Source organism: Myotis daubentonii, chromosome 2 (genome assembly GCF_963259705.1).
Source record: "Myotis daubentonii chromosome 2, mMyoDau2.1, whole genome shotgun sequence".
Taxonomy (NCBI): Eukaryota; Metazoa; Chordata; class Mammalia; order Chiroptera; family Vespertilionidae; genus Myotis; species Myotis daubentonii.
The window spans coordinates 138,361,166-138,378,285 of NC_081841.1; the positions used below are offsets into that span (position 1 = coordinate 138,361,166).

Below are 17,120 nucleotides of genomic sequence, written 5' to 3' on the forward strand. Positions count from 1 at the left end.
GAAAGAATTAAGCATTGATGAAAATGTAGATGATTTTGAGGATGAAGGAAAAATAATTTAATTTGTTTATTTGTTTAACAAATCTTTCCTGACCATTGACTATGTTCTTTGTATCTGATTCTAGGTTCTGGAGATTTAGAGTGAACCAAATAGATACATTTTGATATTACTCTAATGGGGTTAATATTCTTGTGAAGTGTGAAGGTATATGTGCCTGAAGGCTCTGATGTGGGTGGCAGAAGCAACTAGATTACCTGCTGAGACAGGGATGAATGAGTTCAGATAGACTCCTAAGGAGAAAAGTAATGGTTTATATCAGTTGCTAAAGGGCTTTGGGAAGAGCCCAGCAGAGACTGGAGGCTACATCATATTTATTCAGTAGCCAGACAATATGGTATGGTGATTTTCTCTGTTAGTGCTCAAAAGCTTAGAAAAGGGTATGAAGAAAATAAATAGCTTGGTGGGTCAGGATTGGGAATTGTGAAGGTGAATATGGAGGCCTTGCAGACCAACATCCTTGTGATTTACATTTCCTTTTATTTAATTACTAGGGGCCCGGTGCATGAAATTCGTGCACTGGGGGCAGGGGGGCCCTCAGCCCAGCCTGCCTCCTCTCACATACTGGGAGCCCTCAGGGGATGTTCTACTGATGGCTTAGGCCTGCTCCCCTTGGGGTGCGGGCCTAAGCCGCAGTCTGGCCTCCCTTTGTGGGAGGCAACCGGTCTGATCAGGGGGAGGCACTAGCCCCATCACCCCGCTGCTGCAGCCATTGCCAGTCACCACAGCCACCAAGGTTTTTTCATCAACACGGACTCCAGTCCCTTCACCATGAAAAAATGACAACTTTCTTTAGGCATTTTCAAGATGTGTCTTTCATAGGATATGGCATTTCTTTATTATTTTTTTATCCTCACCTGAGGATATGTTTCCATTGATTTTTAGAGAATGTGGAAGAGAAAGGGAAAGACAGAGAGAAACATCAAAGTGAGAGGAACACTATGATTGGTTGCCTCCTGCATGAGCCCTGACCTGGGCCCAGCCAGGAAGGAGCCTGCAACCTAGGTACATGCCCTTGGTCAGAATTTAACCCAGACCCTGTGGTCAGCAGGCTGAGGCATTATCCACTGAGCCAAACTGGCTAGGGCAGAATATGACATTTCTTAGCCCTCCAGCAGCAGACCTTCCTTTTTTTTTTTTGCCAGGAGTGTGGTGAAAAACCTAGATCACCTTTTTGGATTTTTATTACCCAAGTTACTAAGAATATTACCAGTGGCATACAGGGAGCTTAGCCAATGAGCAGTCAGAAAAGGTGTTTCCTCTGTAGTTCACACCGATCTCCAGCTCGGCCCCCCCCGCCCAGGCCTGACGCCTCAGCCAGAGGTGTTGATCCCCATCACCCTCCGATTGCTGGATCTGCCCCTTGCCCAGGCCTGACGCCTCTGAACCAGGCGTCAACCTGGGCAGGGGAGCCCCAGACCCCTCTGATCGCCAGCTCTGCCCCCCGCCCAGGCCTGACGCCTCTGAACCAGGCGTCAACCTGGGCAGGGGAGCCCCAGACCCCTCTGATCGCCAGCTCTGCCCCCCGCCCAGGCCTGACGCCTCTGGCCTAGGCGTCAGGCCTGGGCAGGGGACCCCCATCTTCCCCATCACCGACTCCAACCCCCGCCCAGGCATAATGCCTCTGGCCGAGGCTTTAAGCTTAGGCAGGGCCCCCCCACCCCCCCGCAGCTCCGATGGCCTTCTCTGCCCCTGCCCAGGAGCCCCCTGGCTCAGGCCCTTCCTATGCTGCTCAGGGCCCACATGGGGGCACCTCGGAGTGACCTGGGTGCCAATGATGTTCCCAGGACCCAGGCTGCTGGGTGCCTATGTATTCAAATTAACCGCCATCTTTGTTGGGTTAATTTGCATACTCATCTGATTGGCTGGTGAACGTAGTGGAGTGACACCAATTTGCATGTTTCTCTTTTATTAGTGTAGATACTTCACAGTTCAAATAATGTAATCCCAAAGAAAGTGTAACAAAAACACATTGGTACTGTTTGTTTAATTGAAATTCAATGTTTCACAGGAAATAGTCATTAATATAAAATGATAAAGTAAATAAACTTGGTTTTCTACATCTTGCTAAGATGTGGCCTATAATAATTATATATCTACTACAGGCCCAGTACACGAATTTGTACACCAGTGGGGTCCCTTGGCCTGGCCTGTGGCATCAGGCTGAAATTGGCTCTCCGACATCCCTCGAGGGGTCCCAGATTGCGAGAGGGTTCAGGCCAGGCCGAAAGACCCTACCAGTGCACCGTTGGGGCCGGGGAGAGACATGGGAGGTTGGCCAGCCGGGAAGGGACCGTGGGAGGGCTCCAGAGCGTGTTTGGCCTGTCTTGCTCAGTCCCCATCAGTCAGACCCCCAGCAGCAAGCTAACCTACCAGTCGGAGCGTCTGCCCCCTGGTGGTCAGTGCACATCATAGTGATCTGTCGACCGGTTGACTGTCTGCCCCCTGGTGGTCAGTGCACATCATAGCGAGCTGTTGAGTGGCCTTAGCATATTATTAGCATACTAGAGGCCTAGTGCACGAAATTCGTGCATGGGTAGGGTCCCTAGCGGCTGCCAGCTGCCAGCAGGGGCCTCCCTTCCCTGGCTACCGACCTGGGCCTACCTTCGTTCTGCGCTGCCCACTGTTGGTCAGCGCACATCATAGCGAGTGATTGAACTCCCGCTTGGTTGAACTCCTGAGGAGACATTTTGCACATTAGACTTTTATATATAGAGATTACGCTTTGGTTGAATGGCCAACCGGACACTTGATACAGCATATTAGGCTTTTATTACATAGGATTTTACTCCTCAGTTGCCTTTTTGATCAACAGTCTTCTAAATTTCCTATGCTGGCAATGGTAATTCACCTTTCAACTTGAGTTCTTTTACTATCTTAGTTTATTCTAGCCTACTATTATTATCCTACTGAAATATTTTAGCTTGAATTATTTATAATGATGTAACCAGTTTAGCAAATGGTTCAAGGCATTAGTTTCATTTCTGGAATATAAGTGCTCTGACATCAATCCTATATTAACTTAGACCAGTGGTTCTCAACCTTCCTAATGCCGCAACCCTTTAATATAGTTCCTCATGTTGTGGTGACCCCCAATTCCATTGTTACAAATTGAACATAATTAAAGCATAGTAATTAATCACAGATACAATATATGTGTTTTCCGATGGTCTTAGGCGACACCCCTGTGAAAGGGTCGTTCAACCCCCAAAGGGCTCACGACCCACAGGTTGAGAAACACTTACTTAGACTGACCGTATTATAGGTGGGGTAAAAACATACCTTTAAGTACATATGTTTGTTTTCTTAGAATGTAATGTCTCTAGGTTCTAAACTCTCATGAATTTAAACACTTGGCTAAGGTCTTATTCCTGTCCTATTAAATCTCCTTCAAAATACAGTGTAATTTTTTGCAAGAACTTGAAGTGTCAATAATTGTCATATGCCTATGACATGGAAGCAGTTCCTACCAAATTATGTGATACTATGGGCATTTGCATATATAGAATGTATAAAGTGTAAAACTTACTCTGTGTAGTAGCACTAACAGATAACTTTTCTTAGGTTTGGGGAAAAGAGTGAGTGATTGTCTTAAATACTTATGATACCAAACGAAGATTTGAACTAGTCTGCTATGTTTAGAATGTTGAGGTTGAAGATAATTTTCTTTTAAAAAATCTATTTTCTTGGGTTGTGTCATTCTGTTGAGTAAGTGGTGATCTATTCTTTCATTGAGGTTCAATCTTTCACTGTAGTGATAATGTTATGGTTGGATTGGGGGAGCAATTATTTCTGCCTCTTTAATACTAAAATGTATTAAGCTTTTCATATTGAACATGCTGTTATTAGTAGGCCATAGTATTTAATTAATTTTAAATTAGTATTCTCATTTTTCATATACTTATTTGTGTTTTCTCTGTGCCTTTTTTACATAACTAGGGGGTATCACCAAGTTAGAGCATTGCTAATTGGCCCACATGGAGAAAGAGTCAGTGGTATTAGCCTTTTAAATCCAGTTTGATAATATTGAGAACCTACACTGTAGAAGGCACTGTGCCAAATACTGTGGAAGATTAGTTGTTTAATTCATTGTAATCAGTTAAGCTAACCACACATACAAACAGCAGAATTATGTCTAGGAAATTCCGGTTTCATGAATTTCAGGTCAGTTTATTTAAGAAATCAACTGATACAGGCCTTATTTTACTTTACATGTTTTCATGAGTTTCATCATCCCTTTCTAGGAAACTGGACATTTTTATTATCAAGAAATGTAGGCTGCAAACTTCTACCAGTCAGAAATTCAATAATTCCATTTCCTGTCCTTAGTAAAATTTGGGGACTATTTTCATATCACTTTTAGTAATTGGCGTAAGTAGAATGGTATTCATGAAAATAGGAAAAAAATTCTCTTTAATTTTTTTACCTCTACCTTTATAATGTAGAGTGAGTTACAGTTCTAAGACAGAATCTTCAAGATATTCAACATTAATACTAAAATGAAAAGTCCATGATTTTCTTGTAATTTTACAGCGCTTTGAACTCCAAGATTCAAGAAGCTCTTTGCTTCCTGAAGAGATTGTGAGAGTGGAAAGGATGACTGAAAATCACATCTCCCAAGCTTCTGTTACTGTCCGGATTGCAGGAAAAGAGGTGACCATTAAGGTAATGAGTCAGAGTTTATACTTTAAAAAATATTGATTTAAGAGAGAGGAAAGGGGAGAGAGAGAAACATCAGTGTGAGAAACATCAATTGGTTGCCTCTCATAAGCACCAAGCCCGGGGATTGAACAACCTGCAACTTGGGTATATGCCTTGACCAGAATCAAACCTGCCACCTTTAGGTATATGAGATGATGCTCCAACCACCTGAGCTACACTGTCCAGGGCCAGAGTTTATACTTTCTAAGATGTGCCTGGTTCTGCCTATTTTTATGACCTACATTGGGTGTATGATCCCCTTATTATTATTCTTTGGCTCTATAGCATCTACATAGCTGTATCTATATTTATCTATGTCATGTATGTTTTAAACTGGAAAAGTTCAGGAGAAACATATGGATAGCCTTTTATTAAAAGCAAAAGTTGACCTCTGAGAAAATGAAATTAAGTGTTGATTAATGAAAGCATTTTGTAGTTGGAGTCCTTAGTAAGAAAGTCAGTCTTTTCAAACAAATTTTAGCAGCTAGGGAATACTTTTTAAATAAAATTTTTGTTAACTACATGGGACAGTTGAAAGAAGAGCTGTTCTAGTGAACAGTTTTCAGAGGAGGGGAATGATACTTGGTCATAGAGCTCCATTTGCTTGCTCTACCATCCTTTCTAACCCTTTCTTTGAGCTCCCTAAGAACCTTAAGAGGCGATGGAAACTATCTCAAGGAAGCCCAACTTGGAAAAAATCCTGACTTAAATAAATTATAAATAAATAGAGGAAAGAAAAGGCTTGCCTTCTTATGTTGTGACAGACCAAACTTTAATTATAGACTTTTTGTTGTGTTTTAATGTGATATCATTAATACTTATTCATGTTACTGTTTTACTCATTCATCAAACTGAACATTGATTATGTCTACTATGACCTAGGCTCTGTATTAGGCTATACTAGTGCTACTGTGTACTAGTCACTGTATTTGTCTCTTTGTATATATTATGCTATTAAATCTCCCAGTAACCCTGGAGTTAATTTTATTATCTCCCTTTTACAGATTAGAAAACTGATATAAAGAGAGTAATCAATTCACCCATGATCACCAGCTAGGAAATATCACAGCTGGGACTTCTAGACAGGATTATTTTCCACTATACCTTTCTGTGTCCTTCAGATGAATGACCTCACCAAGCTAATGGTCAGGGATAGAGGTAGATAAATAGGGACTGCACTGTAATGGTTATGGGGATATAGAGAAGGAAGTAATACAAGGAGTCAGGAGTAGAGTAAGTTTCAGAGAGGAGGTGGGACTTGAGCTAAGTCTTGAAGTATGACATAAGAATTTTCCAGTGGCCCAGGGGTAGAAAGATGAAAGGACATTATAGGCATTCTAAACAGTAAATCCAGAGACATGAGGTATGAGCAATGTTTCATTATTTCCTTCCTTTTAGTGATAGTTTTCTAACTTCATTGCCTCCAGTCGCATCCAGTTAGCCTTCTATGTTACCACCAGGCTGATCTTTTTAAAATGCAAATCTGATCTTGTCACTTCCAAACTTACAGTTCCTTAGGGTTCATGTGTATATGGTATGATTAAACCCAGAGTCCTCAGCAGAGCATGGAGATCTTCTTCTGATAGGAGACTAATAAGGAGGAGATAGGAAATCGGTATGTGGGATTCGAGGAGAGATTTTAAGAACAGATGCTTCTGAGTGGTTAACTAAAACAAGAGTGGGAAAGGATTTATGGACATGGATTTCAAAAGTCAGCAGGTCATTGGTGACTTTGGAGAGTCCCAGTGGACTGATTTTAAATTCTGTGCTTATAACTGGGATTTGGACAAAAACCTTCATTCTCAAGTAGTGACATTATTATTATAAGTTATAAATAGGATGAAGATTACATGATTCTTATGAAAATATCTGCCAGAATGGGGCTTTCATTTTAGAGGGATGATTGATTTGGAGGTTGGTTGATGATCATCAGATCTGTGAATGAGAAAATAGTTGCTGCTCTATTGAAATATCAAAAAGAGTATAGAACAGTGGTCGGCAAACTAATTAGTCAACACAGCCAAATATCAACAGTACAAAGATTGAAATTTCTTTTGAGAGCCAAATTTTTTACATTTAAACTATATAGGTAGGTACATTGTTATTAACTTAATTAGGGTACTCCTAAGGCTTAGGAAGAGCCACACTCAAGGGGCCAAAGAGCCACATGTGGCTCGCGAGCCGCAGTTTGCCGACCACTGGATAGAATTGAATTGAGCAAGAAATTAGTAGGGGCTTTAAATGGCAGTTATGCGCTTTTACTTACTAATATTTTGAGAAAACCATATGCTCATTATATTTACCACTCTTTTATTACAGGTGCCAGCTGGGACTAGGCCATTCAGTCAGCCTTTTGCATCAGAACGTTTTATACAGACTTTAAGCCATAAACAACTACTGGCTGAAATGATGCAGTCTCACATGGTTAAGGACATATGTTTAATTGGAGGAAAAGTAAGAATGGCAGCCTCACTGCAAACTTCTGTTTCCTGACTTTTGGTTGTTTTGATTTATCTCTTAAATGATTGTGTTTCTGTTTATAGGGTTGTGGAAAAACAGTCATCGCTAAGAACTTTGCAGATACCTTAGGATACAACATAGAACCTATCATGCTCTATCAGGTACAACGCCCATTTTTAGCACTTGTACTATAAACAAATATGTGTAGGCCATTAGTAGAATTGATAGGTATTTTCCTTTAACTTATGACCTATTAATTTAGATGTAGATAAATAACTGAAATAGCAATCAAATTGCAAGTATAATTATTTCTAACTTTGAAGGTATGTTCTAGGATATCTGGTGGGCACAGCGTGCCAAGATCTCTTTTTAAGGGGAGATTCATTGTACGTGCATGTACAAACACACAGTACATTTAATCGTAATTTGGAATTTTAAACAAGGTGCATTTTAGCAGCAGTGGGATATAAGTAGGTACTCACCAAATAGATTATTTTTTTTGTTGTGGTAAAATATGCATAACATAGCCGAAACTGGTTTGGCTCAGTGGATAGAGCGTTGGCCTGCGAACTGAAAGGTCCCAGGTTCGATCCCGGTCAAGGGCATGTACCTGGGTTGCGGGCACATCCCCAGTGGGAGATGTGCAGGAGGCAGCTGATCGATGTTTCTCTCCCATCGATGTTTCTAACTATCTATCTCTCTCCCTTCCTCTCTGTAAAAAATCAATAAAATATATTTAAAAAAAAATATGCATAACATAAAATTTGCCATTTTTATGTGTACAATTCATTCGCATTAAGTACATTCACAATGTTGTGTAACCGTCACCACTATTTATTTCTAGAACTTTTTATCATCCCAAATAGAAACTCTATACCAATTAAACAGTAACTTTCAATTCATCCCTTCCCCCAGACTCTGGTAACCTCTGTATAATTTTCTATCCCTGTTAATTTGCTTATTCTAGGTACCTCATATAAGTATAATCATATACTTTTTATCCTTTTGTCTCTAGTTAATATTACTTAGCACATAGTTTTCAATATTTAGCCATGTTATAGCATATATCAGAATTTCATTAACCTTTATGGCTGAATAATATTTGGTTGTATGTATATGCCCCTTTTTGTTTGTCCATTCACACACTGATAAATTTTGGCTATTGTAAGTAATTCTAGTATAAATTATTATACAATAATTGTACAAGTATCTGTTTGAGTCCCTGGGTATTCCTGAATCATACTGTAATTCTGTGTTGAACCTGTTGAGGAGTCCATAGTAGCTGCACCATTTTACATTTCCACCAGCAATTCACAGGTTCCAATTCCTTCATACTAGTATTCTTGTCAATACTTATTTTGTACTTTATAGTAGCCATCCTAAAGGGTGTGAAGTGGTAACTCATTGTAGTTTTGATATTGAGCATCTTTTCATGTACTTATTTGCCATTTGTGTATCTTATAGAAATGCCTATTTAAGCTTCTTGCCAATGTTTTAACTGGGTTGTCTTTTTTGTTATTGAGATGTAGGAGTTCTTTATGTATTCTGGATATAAATTCATTCTCAGATATATGATTTGCAAATATTTTCTCTCATTCTGTGGGTTGTCTTCTCACTGTCTTCATAGTATCTTTTGATGCACAAAGGTTTTAATTTTGATAAAATCTAATTTATCTTTTTGTTGCCTGTGTTTTTGGTGTTATATTCAATAAATTATTGCCAAGTCCAATGTTAGGAATTTTCCCTCATGTTTTCTTCTAATAGTTTCACAGTTTTAGTTCTTACATTTATATCTCTGAGCCATTTTGAGTTACTTTTTATATATGGTATAAAGTAAAGGTCCAGCTTTAATCTTTTGCATGTGGATATCCAGGTTATCCAGCACTATTTGCTGAAAAGACTGTCTTTTTCCCATGGGATGGTCTTGGCATCCTTGTCAAAAATCAGTTGACTTTATATGGAAGGGTTTATTTCTGGGCTCTCCATTCCATTGGTCTATATGTCTGTCATTATATCAGTATCACAGTTTGGATTGCTCTAGCATTGTAGTAAGTTTTGAAATCAGGAAGTGTGAGACCTCCAGCTTTGTTTTCTTTTCCAGGATTGCTTTGCTGTTTAGGGCCCCTTGAGATTTCATATGAATCTTAGGTTATGTTTTTCTACTTATGAAAAAAAAATGCCATTGAAATTTAATAGGGATTTCATTGAATCTGTAGATCACTTTGGGTAGGTAGTATTGTCATTTTAATATTGTCTTCCAATCTGTGTCCATGGATGCTTTTCTGTTTATTTATGTCTTTAAGTTCTTTCAGCAGTGTTTTATATTTTCAGTGTATTAGCCTTTCATCTCTTTGGTTAAATTTATTCCTATGTGTGTTTTAGTAGATTATTTTAGTGGATGTACATGTTGTACACAGTATGATGAAACAGCAAACTTAACAGCTTGTGTTTTTACAGAGTGAAATTTTCTGTCATGTATTTTTTGGTGATAATGTATCCTAAGACATTTTTATTCTTCTAATTTATTGATTTTTATATATTAGTCTTTGGGTGATTTTCCTATTTTTTTACTTAAAGAAGAGCCTCTCTTTTTATTCATTGAATAGTTCTGGAAGTGATTGTGATCCTGTTTATTTACATTTTAGGATGCATTCTTTTTTGTTTTTTGTTTATTCTTTGGTTAAACATTTTTATTTTTACTGAATATATTTATACATAAAATGTTCTTAATTTTTTCCTGGCCAGTATTCTCTGTGGATAGAGCTTCAGCCCACATACCAAGGGGTCTCGGGTTTGAACCCTGGCCCAGGTCAGGGCACGTGGAAGAGGCAAACAATTGATCTGTTTCTCTTTCATTGTTATTTCTCTCTCTGTCTTTCCCCCTCCCTCACTCCCTTCCACTCTCTCTAAACAATACCCCTGGGTGAGGATTAACAACAACAACAAAAAGTTCTTATTTTTGAAAATGACATTTAAACCAGCTTCTTGTAGTGACCTTAGGTCACAGAAAATTTTGTTAACAACTCATATTTCAGATGATTATGTTGAGGATACTGCTTCGTGCTGCTGTAAGGTACTTTGTGCCTATTGGTTGAAGTGGTCAGAATTTAGAAAGAATTGTAATCACATGGTACTGGTAACTTTTGGGCTATAAGCAAGATAATCTATTGTAAAAGATATGTGAGAATTCCCCCTGAAATTAAATTTTCTCTTTCTTTTGTGTAGTTTAACTCATTCAGAGCACCAAGTTATTTAGGATTTGGAGTTGCATTGAAAATAATTTTAGAAACAAAAGAGAAAACATCCTTCCTTTGTACAAAACTATGGTGGCTTTATACCCTTACTATTTTGTACAATTTTCACTGTCATATTTCAAGAAAGATAGTAAAGGTATGTAGGTAAAAAAGGAGATAAAGGAAAATAGATAATTAACTGATTGGAAAACTTAAAAGGTTCAAATATTTACTAAGAAGTACTTTATGATTTTAAAAGATGAAATCAATAAAAAAGCATGTGATCAAGATTATGAAGTCATTAAGAATATGAATTAAGGTGAAGATACTTAAATTAATAGTGATATCCTGGTCTTGAGAGATAAACATGTATTGAAAATAAAATAAATGTTTACGTTGTACAGCCGGCAGCAAGTATTGGAACTCACTGAAAGTATTTTTTGAAATTAATTTTTATGTATTGATTCTAGGTCTATTGCATTTTTTAAAGGGAAATAAGGAATTTGGGGGAGGGTAATATCTTTAACTTCGTTTATGGAAGATGCCATGAAGAATACTCTACCCTCTTACAGAATTACCTCTCTTGGTGTCTTCATCAGAGGTTAGAAGTCAGGTGGTTAGCTCAGTATGCTAGTTCATCTGTCCTTCACCCTCCACAGTTCATGTTAAAAGTGATCTGAGGAGGACATTCTATCAGCTCATCAACCTCCTAACCATCAAATTTCTAGTTTCCAATGAAAATACTTTTCTACCAAATACTGGGGTAGAAAAAAATCATCAATGTTATTGTAAAACAGGTTAAATTCTATTATAAATATATAAGTGACCCGGTGCACGGATTCGTGCACATTGAAAGGAAATTAATTAGAAGGTGGACGGTGGGGTGGGACTGGGTGAGACGGGCTGGACATGCCCTGGAGGCACCCTCCTGCTTGAAAGGCTTCTGTGGAGTTAGCGGGGTCCCTCTGGCAGGTGGAGTCCCTTGCCCTGGCCTGTTGGGATTGGGCCAAAACCAGCTCTCCAACATCCCCTTAGGAGTCTCAGAGTGCAAGAGGGCACTCTGCAAAGATGCTGTCGTACAGGGTGTAAAACAGGTTAAGTTCTATTATAAATATACTAGAAGCCCGTTGCATGAAAATTTGTGCACTGAAGGGGGCTGCCTCAGCCTGGCCTGCCCCCTCTCATAGTCCTGGAGCCCTCAGGGGATATCCTAAGCCACAGTCTGGCCTCTGTGGGAGGCTACCAGCTGATCAGGGGAAGGCACCGCCCCCATCACCCCCTCGCTGCTGCTGCTGCCTCTGGCCTCCCTCTGTGGGAGGCGATCAGGCGGATCAGGGGAAGGTGATGCCCCCATCTAATATGATCTAGACCAGGGGTCCTCAAACTACGGTCCACGGGCCACATGCAAATACAAGTATTGTATTTGTTCCCGTTTTGTTTTTTAATTCAAAATAAGATATGTGCAGTGTGCATAGGAATTTGTTCATAGTTTTTTTTTTAAACTATAGTCCGGCCCTCCAACGGTCTGAGGGACAGTGAACTGGCCCCCTGTTTAAAAAGTTTGAGGACCCCTGATCTAGACTAATAAAAGGGTAATATGCTAATAAGACTGGACGTCTTCCGTATTTCCTTCTGGACAAAGCCGCAGTGGCTGCCTGAGCCTCGGCCTGGCCCTTGCAGCAGCAGCAGCCACCATCCACGGCTTTGTCCGGAAGGACATCGGAAGACATCTGGTCGGTCTAATTAGCATATTACCCTTTTATTAGTATAGATTATATTCCATTTATATGACAAGGGTAAATACAAGCATAATTAACCTCTTCAGGTGCCGTTGCTTTGAAATCATATGGAAAAAACCTTTTGAGGATGATACTTATTTTCTCTGTGACTCCATTCCAATTGGTTATTAGTATTATTTCTAAAATTATATACATGACTAGAGGCCTGATGCACGAAATTCATGCAAGAGTAGGCCTTCCTTCCCTTGGCTGCCAGCACCGGCTTCCCTCTGGCACCCAGGACCTGGGCTTACCTTGCAGCCCGGCTTTGTCCAGAAGGTCATCCGGAAGGAAATCCAGTCTAATTAGCATATTATGTGTTTATTTGTATAGATTATTTTCTTCACATGAAAATAAAAACTCTCCTAGTACAAGCTGGAAATTCTGCCTCATCTTTTTCCAGACAGTCCTGTTTCTGCATCAGATTTCTGTAGTTAGTTTACAGTGGTTTCTTTATTGTAGTGGTAAACTATCCTAAGATCATATGCTTGAGGTGTTAATACTATGGTCACTTCATTCTGCTATCCTTTAAAAGAAGAACCCAGCAAGAGATTATGTATATAGCCATCACTTCCAATCTCTCAGCTCCACTGCAAAACTCTGTGAACTATCTTGTCATTGAGAACATTATTTTTTAAAAAAATATATATATTTTTATTGATTTCAGAGAGGAAGGAAGAGGGAGAGATAGATAGAAACATCCATGATGAGAGAGAATCATGGATCGGCTGCCTCCTGCAAGTCCCCCACTGGGGATCGAGCCCACAACCTGGGCATGTGCCCTTGACCAGAATCGAACCTGGGACCTTTCAGTTCCCAGGCTGACGCTTTATCCACTGAGCCAAACTGGCTAGGGTGAGAACATTATCTTTATATGTGAAAGAAGTAAATATTTTTGGAGAGTGACAATGAGCTTACAAAATTAAAAAAAACAAAATTTTTTTTTTTTTTACTTTCCTGTTCAGTTTGTTGATTAATGGATAAACAATGGTAGGAAGATGCTACCATTAAAGTTTATGGCAAGGCATTCTATTTCCTGATACTCTTTTGAAATATGAAGTCAGTCTCTTCTAGTTTCTGTCACAGGATAAGATCATCTATAATAATCTATAATAATAAAAGCATAATATGCTAATTAGACCAGACGCTCTTCCGGACGACCTTCTGGACAAAGCCGGGGCTGCGAGGGAAGTCCGGGTCCCGGGTGCCTGTTGGTTGCTGGAGGGAAGCCTGGGTCGCGGGTGCCAGAGGAAAGCCAGTACCGGCAGCTGGGCGAAGAAAGGTCTACTCTTGCATGAATTTCGTGCATCGGGCCTCTAATTTAATCCTATTTTATTAACCCTCTGTCTAAAAAATGTAGTTAATGATAGCTGAAAGGAACTTAAGTTTCCCATAAGAATATTAAAAAAAAAATTTTTTTTATTGATTTTTAGAGAGAGAGGAAGCAGGGGTGAGGAGAAGAGAGAGAGAAACATTGGTGTGAGATGAAACATTGATCTATTGCCTCCTGCATGCCCCCTACTGGGGATTGAGCCCAAAACCCAGGCATGTTCGCTGATCAGGAATCTAACAGATAATCTTTCAGTGCATGGGACAACACCCAACCAACTTAGCCACACCAGCCAGGGCTCCCATAGACTATTTTGTTCATCCTCTGCATATACACTGTCTACCTTGTAGATATCCTACAAGGATTTGGAAAACTGGTATAGAGATAAGCAAACTAATCACATATTCTGAAAACCCTTTTCTAATTTTACTTTTCTCTATATTAATCTTTAGAGAAATGTCTAGGAGAAAAGAGGTTTCTAGAAGTATGGACTCAGAAAGTTACCCCTCCGCCCTGCCAGCCAACCTCCCCTGGCCCCTCCCCCACCCAACCTGTGGCGGTCCCAATCAGCCTGATCGCCAGCCAGGTCGAGGGACCACACCAGTGCACGAATTCATGCACCAGGCCTCTAGTAGAGAAATGATAATGGTAACATATTTTTTAGTGAGTTTGTTTTTTTCTCATGACTTCTTTTCATGAACTGGACCAAAACATATATCAGGCACTGTATTGACATTTGCAGATTTTGAAACTGTTAATCCTTTGGTTTTCATGATAGAAACCAAGCTCCTGAGATTAAATATAAGACTTTTATTGGTCACACTTTAATGTTTATTAGAGCTCATTGATCTCTCTGGGACAGAGGAACTAATTTAATAGTATTAAATAATGGATTTGGGTTTTATAATAATATAGTCCGAATTAATGAAAAATTTCCAGACCTGACAGAGAATTCAGTGTGGATAAGTAACCCAACATCTGTTTTCCTAGATGTGGAGATTTCCCTGTTACATGTGCATGTATAAAGCTACGTTTAATCTGTGGGTTCTGCCTTATTTTTAGACTTGTCTATTTTTAGAACTGCATTTCAGATGAAGAAAAACAGAATCTTAACACAAATATGTGGCAATACATAAAGTGAGTTTCATAATAGGTTATAAAAGTCTTGTTTACATCATTTGGCGCAAGTGTTAGGTCAGATTCTTTTCATTGGTTATTATTTTTTTAATGTTGAAGCCAGTAGTTTCATAGTACTGAAGAAACACAATTATTATTCTTTTCCTTCACAACCAGATAAGGGCATATTTCCAGATTTCTTTCCACACCATAAACAGCACCAGATTTAAGATCTCTTTATTCTGTTTGAATACTGGTTGGATTAAAAGCCAAGTCAACTCCAATCACAATTTAAGATCAAATACATTTAAGGGATTTTTAATGAAATAATTACTATCTAAAACATGTTGAAATCTTAGGATCCTTCTTGATTCCTTGGCTAAATTTTAAATTTATTTTATTTATTTTTAAAGAGAGGAAAATAGGAGAGAGAAACAGAAACATTGATGTGAGAGAGAAACTTCTATCAGTTGCCTCCCATATGTGTTCGGACTGGGGATCCAACCTGCACTGTTCGGGTGTACAGGACGACACTGCGACCAACGGAGCCACACTGGCCAGGGCTCTTTTGCGAAGTTTTTCTTCCTGTAGCTAAATTGAAACCAAACACTTTTCTCCCTCTTCCATCTAATCTATAATCCCTACTTCTTCCTGTTTATCCAAATACAGTGGGAATATCTTTACTTCTTTTAGTCTCTCTGGTTTGTTTTCACTTCTTTGTCTTGGATTGATTTTCTTGCTTCTCGTTTTTGCCTTGACTTTTTGCACTTTTCTCTCATCAAGATTTCAGGATATCTGTATTCACTTAAGTGGTTTATAGTCCACTTTGGAGGCCGACTTTATTATTTTGCTGCACTCTGTCATCCTTTCTGTCTTCTTTGAAATTTTTCCTTTTCCCACATGGAATAACCTTCATAATGTTATTTTAAGAGTTGACTTACTTCAACTCCTTCAAATTTTTTAAAATAAAATTTATTTTTAAAGAACAATGTATATCATTATCACATAAGAACTTTAAATGCCAGACTCAAGTAATCCCTTCAAGTCCCAGGCTTACCAGGACTTTTATCTCATGTCCTTTTCAGCTTCTTCTTGATAATAATGTTGTGTTATGTAGAATATATCCTGCCTCCTTTATGTAGAATATATTTTTAAATTTTATTTTAGCTTATCTGAGTATAAAACATAGTACAGTATCAAATTTTAAAAGTTAGCAGAATAAAATTTCCCTTCTAATTTTAAGGTACATTTTTAGTATATATGATTTTATATTTCCTGCCTATAATATCAGAGGCATGCTATAAGTGGGCCAATAACTACCATGTTCTTTGCCGTAATTTAATAGATAAATTATAATGCATTATGATGTTATTTGTAATTGTAAAATTATAAATATTACACCATGTTTTAATCATTTCAGTAAGTTTCATCAGGCTACTAATATGCAGGTGTCAATTGCACACACAAGGAATTTTATAAATTAAATTGTAAAGGTAGAAAGTATAACCTTTACTCCAATAAGTTGCTCCACAAATATACTTTATTGAAAATGATGGAGGATGGTGACTCTCTGTAATATAACACCAAGTTTATGCCCAACTAATTATAAGTCACCATTATAATTATTGCCTATGCATACTAACATTTTATATTTCTTCATTTAAAAAATAAATAATGAGATAAATACAAGTTATATAATGGAGGATTTAGGCAGCTAATATAATTTCTTCTGTTATCACATCTAAAAAAATCTTCACATAGTACTTGTGCTTTAGTTTTTATGTAAAAATGCCACACACTTTGTTACTTATATTTCCCAGCTTTAAAAGAAAAGTGAAAGTCAATTTATAATACTTCTCTAATTATTTGAATTCATACTTTAAATACATAGGAAAGCTAGTTGTTTCAGGTAGAAATCGTATAAAGAAGCAGTTATATAGGTTGTAGCTAATTAATTAATTAAAAGGCCAGTGTTTTGTCACTTTAATAACAAAATCCGACAGATGTATAATATAAACAGTAGGTCCAAATGGGAGATGTGGTGATTATAATGGGAAGTTTTTGTGAAAGTTTCTTTTAAAATATCTGTAGCTGTTATTGAGAACTGACTGGAGACTTAATTCAGGCTGCATTTGGAAAATAACTCATTTCTATACCCCAGTAATTTGAATAGAACATTTATGCACGTTCTGTTACCTTCTTCCTATTCGTTTTATGGACAAGTTTTTTTAATAAGAACCAAACAAATGGGTGATAGTACTTTATAACAAGGTTGAAAATCTTTTCTTGATTTTTCTTGAGTGAAAGAGAGGAAGGGAGGGAGAAAAACATCAGGTGGGGGTGGGGGGTCAGGGATCGAACCTGCAACCCAGGTATGTCCTTTGGCCAGGAATAACCCTTTGGGATGAGGTTGATGCTCTAACCACTTAGTAACCTAGCTTTTTT

General features: G+C 38.4%; 1 protein-coding gene across 1 annotated transcript in view; it reads left to right on the top strand.

Annotated features, from left to right (window-relative positions):
• VWA8 (von Willebrand factor A domain containing 8) overlaps window positions 1–17,120 on the top strand; it is a 411,100-nt gene that overhangs the window by 83,928 nt on the left and 310,052 nt on the right. The window contains exons 10-12 of the mRNA XM_059684720.1: window positions 4,591–4,722; window positions 7,078–7,212; window positions 7,302–7,379. Coding sequence (XP_059540703.1) covers window positions 4,591–4,722; window positions 7,078–7,212; window positions 7,302–7,379 — 345 coding nt within the window. The remainder of the gene's footprint in view (window positions 1–4,590; window positions 4,723–7,077; window positions 7,213–7,301; window positions 7,380–17,120) is intronic.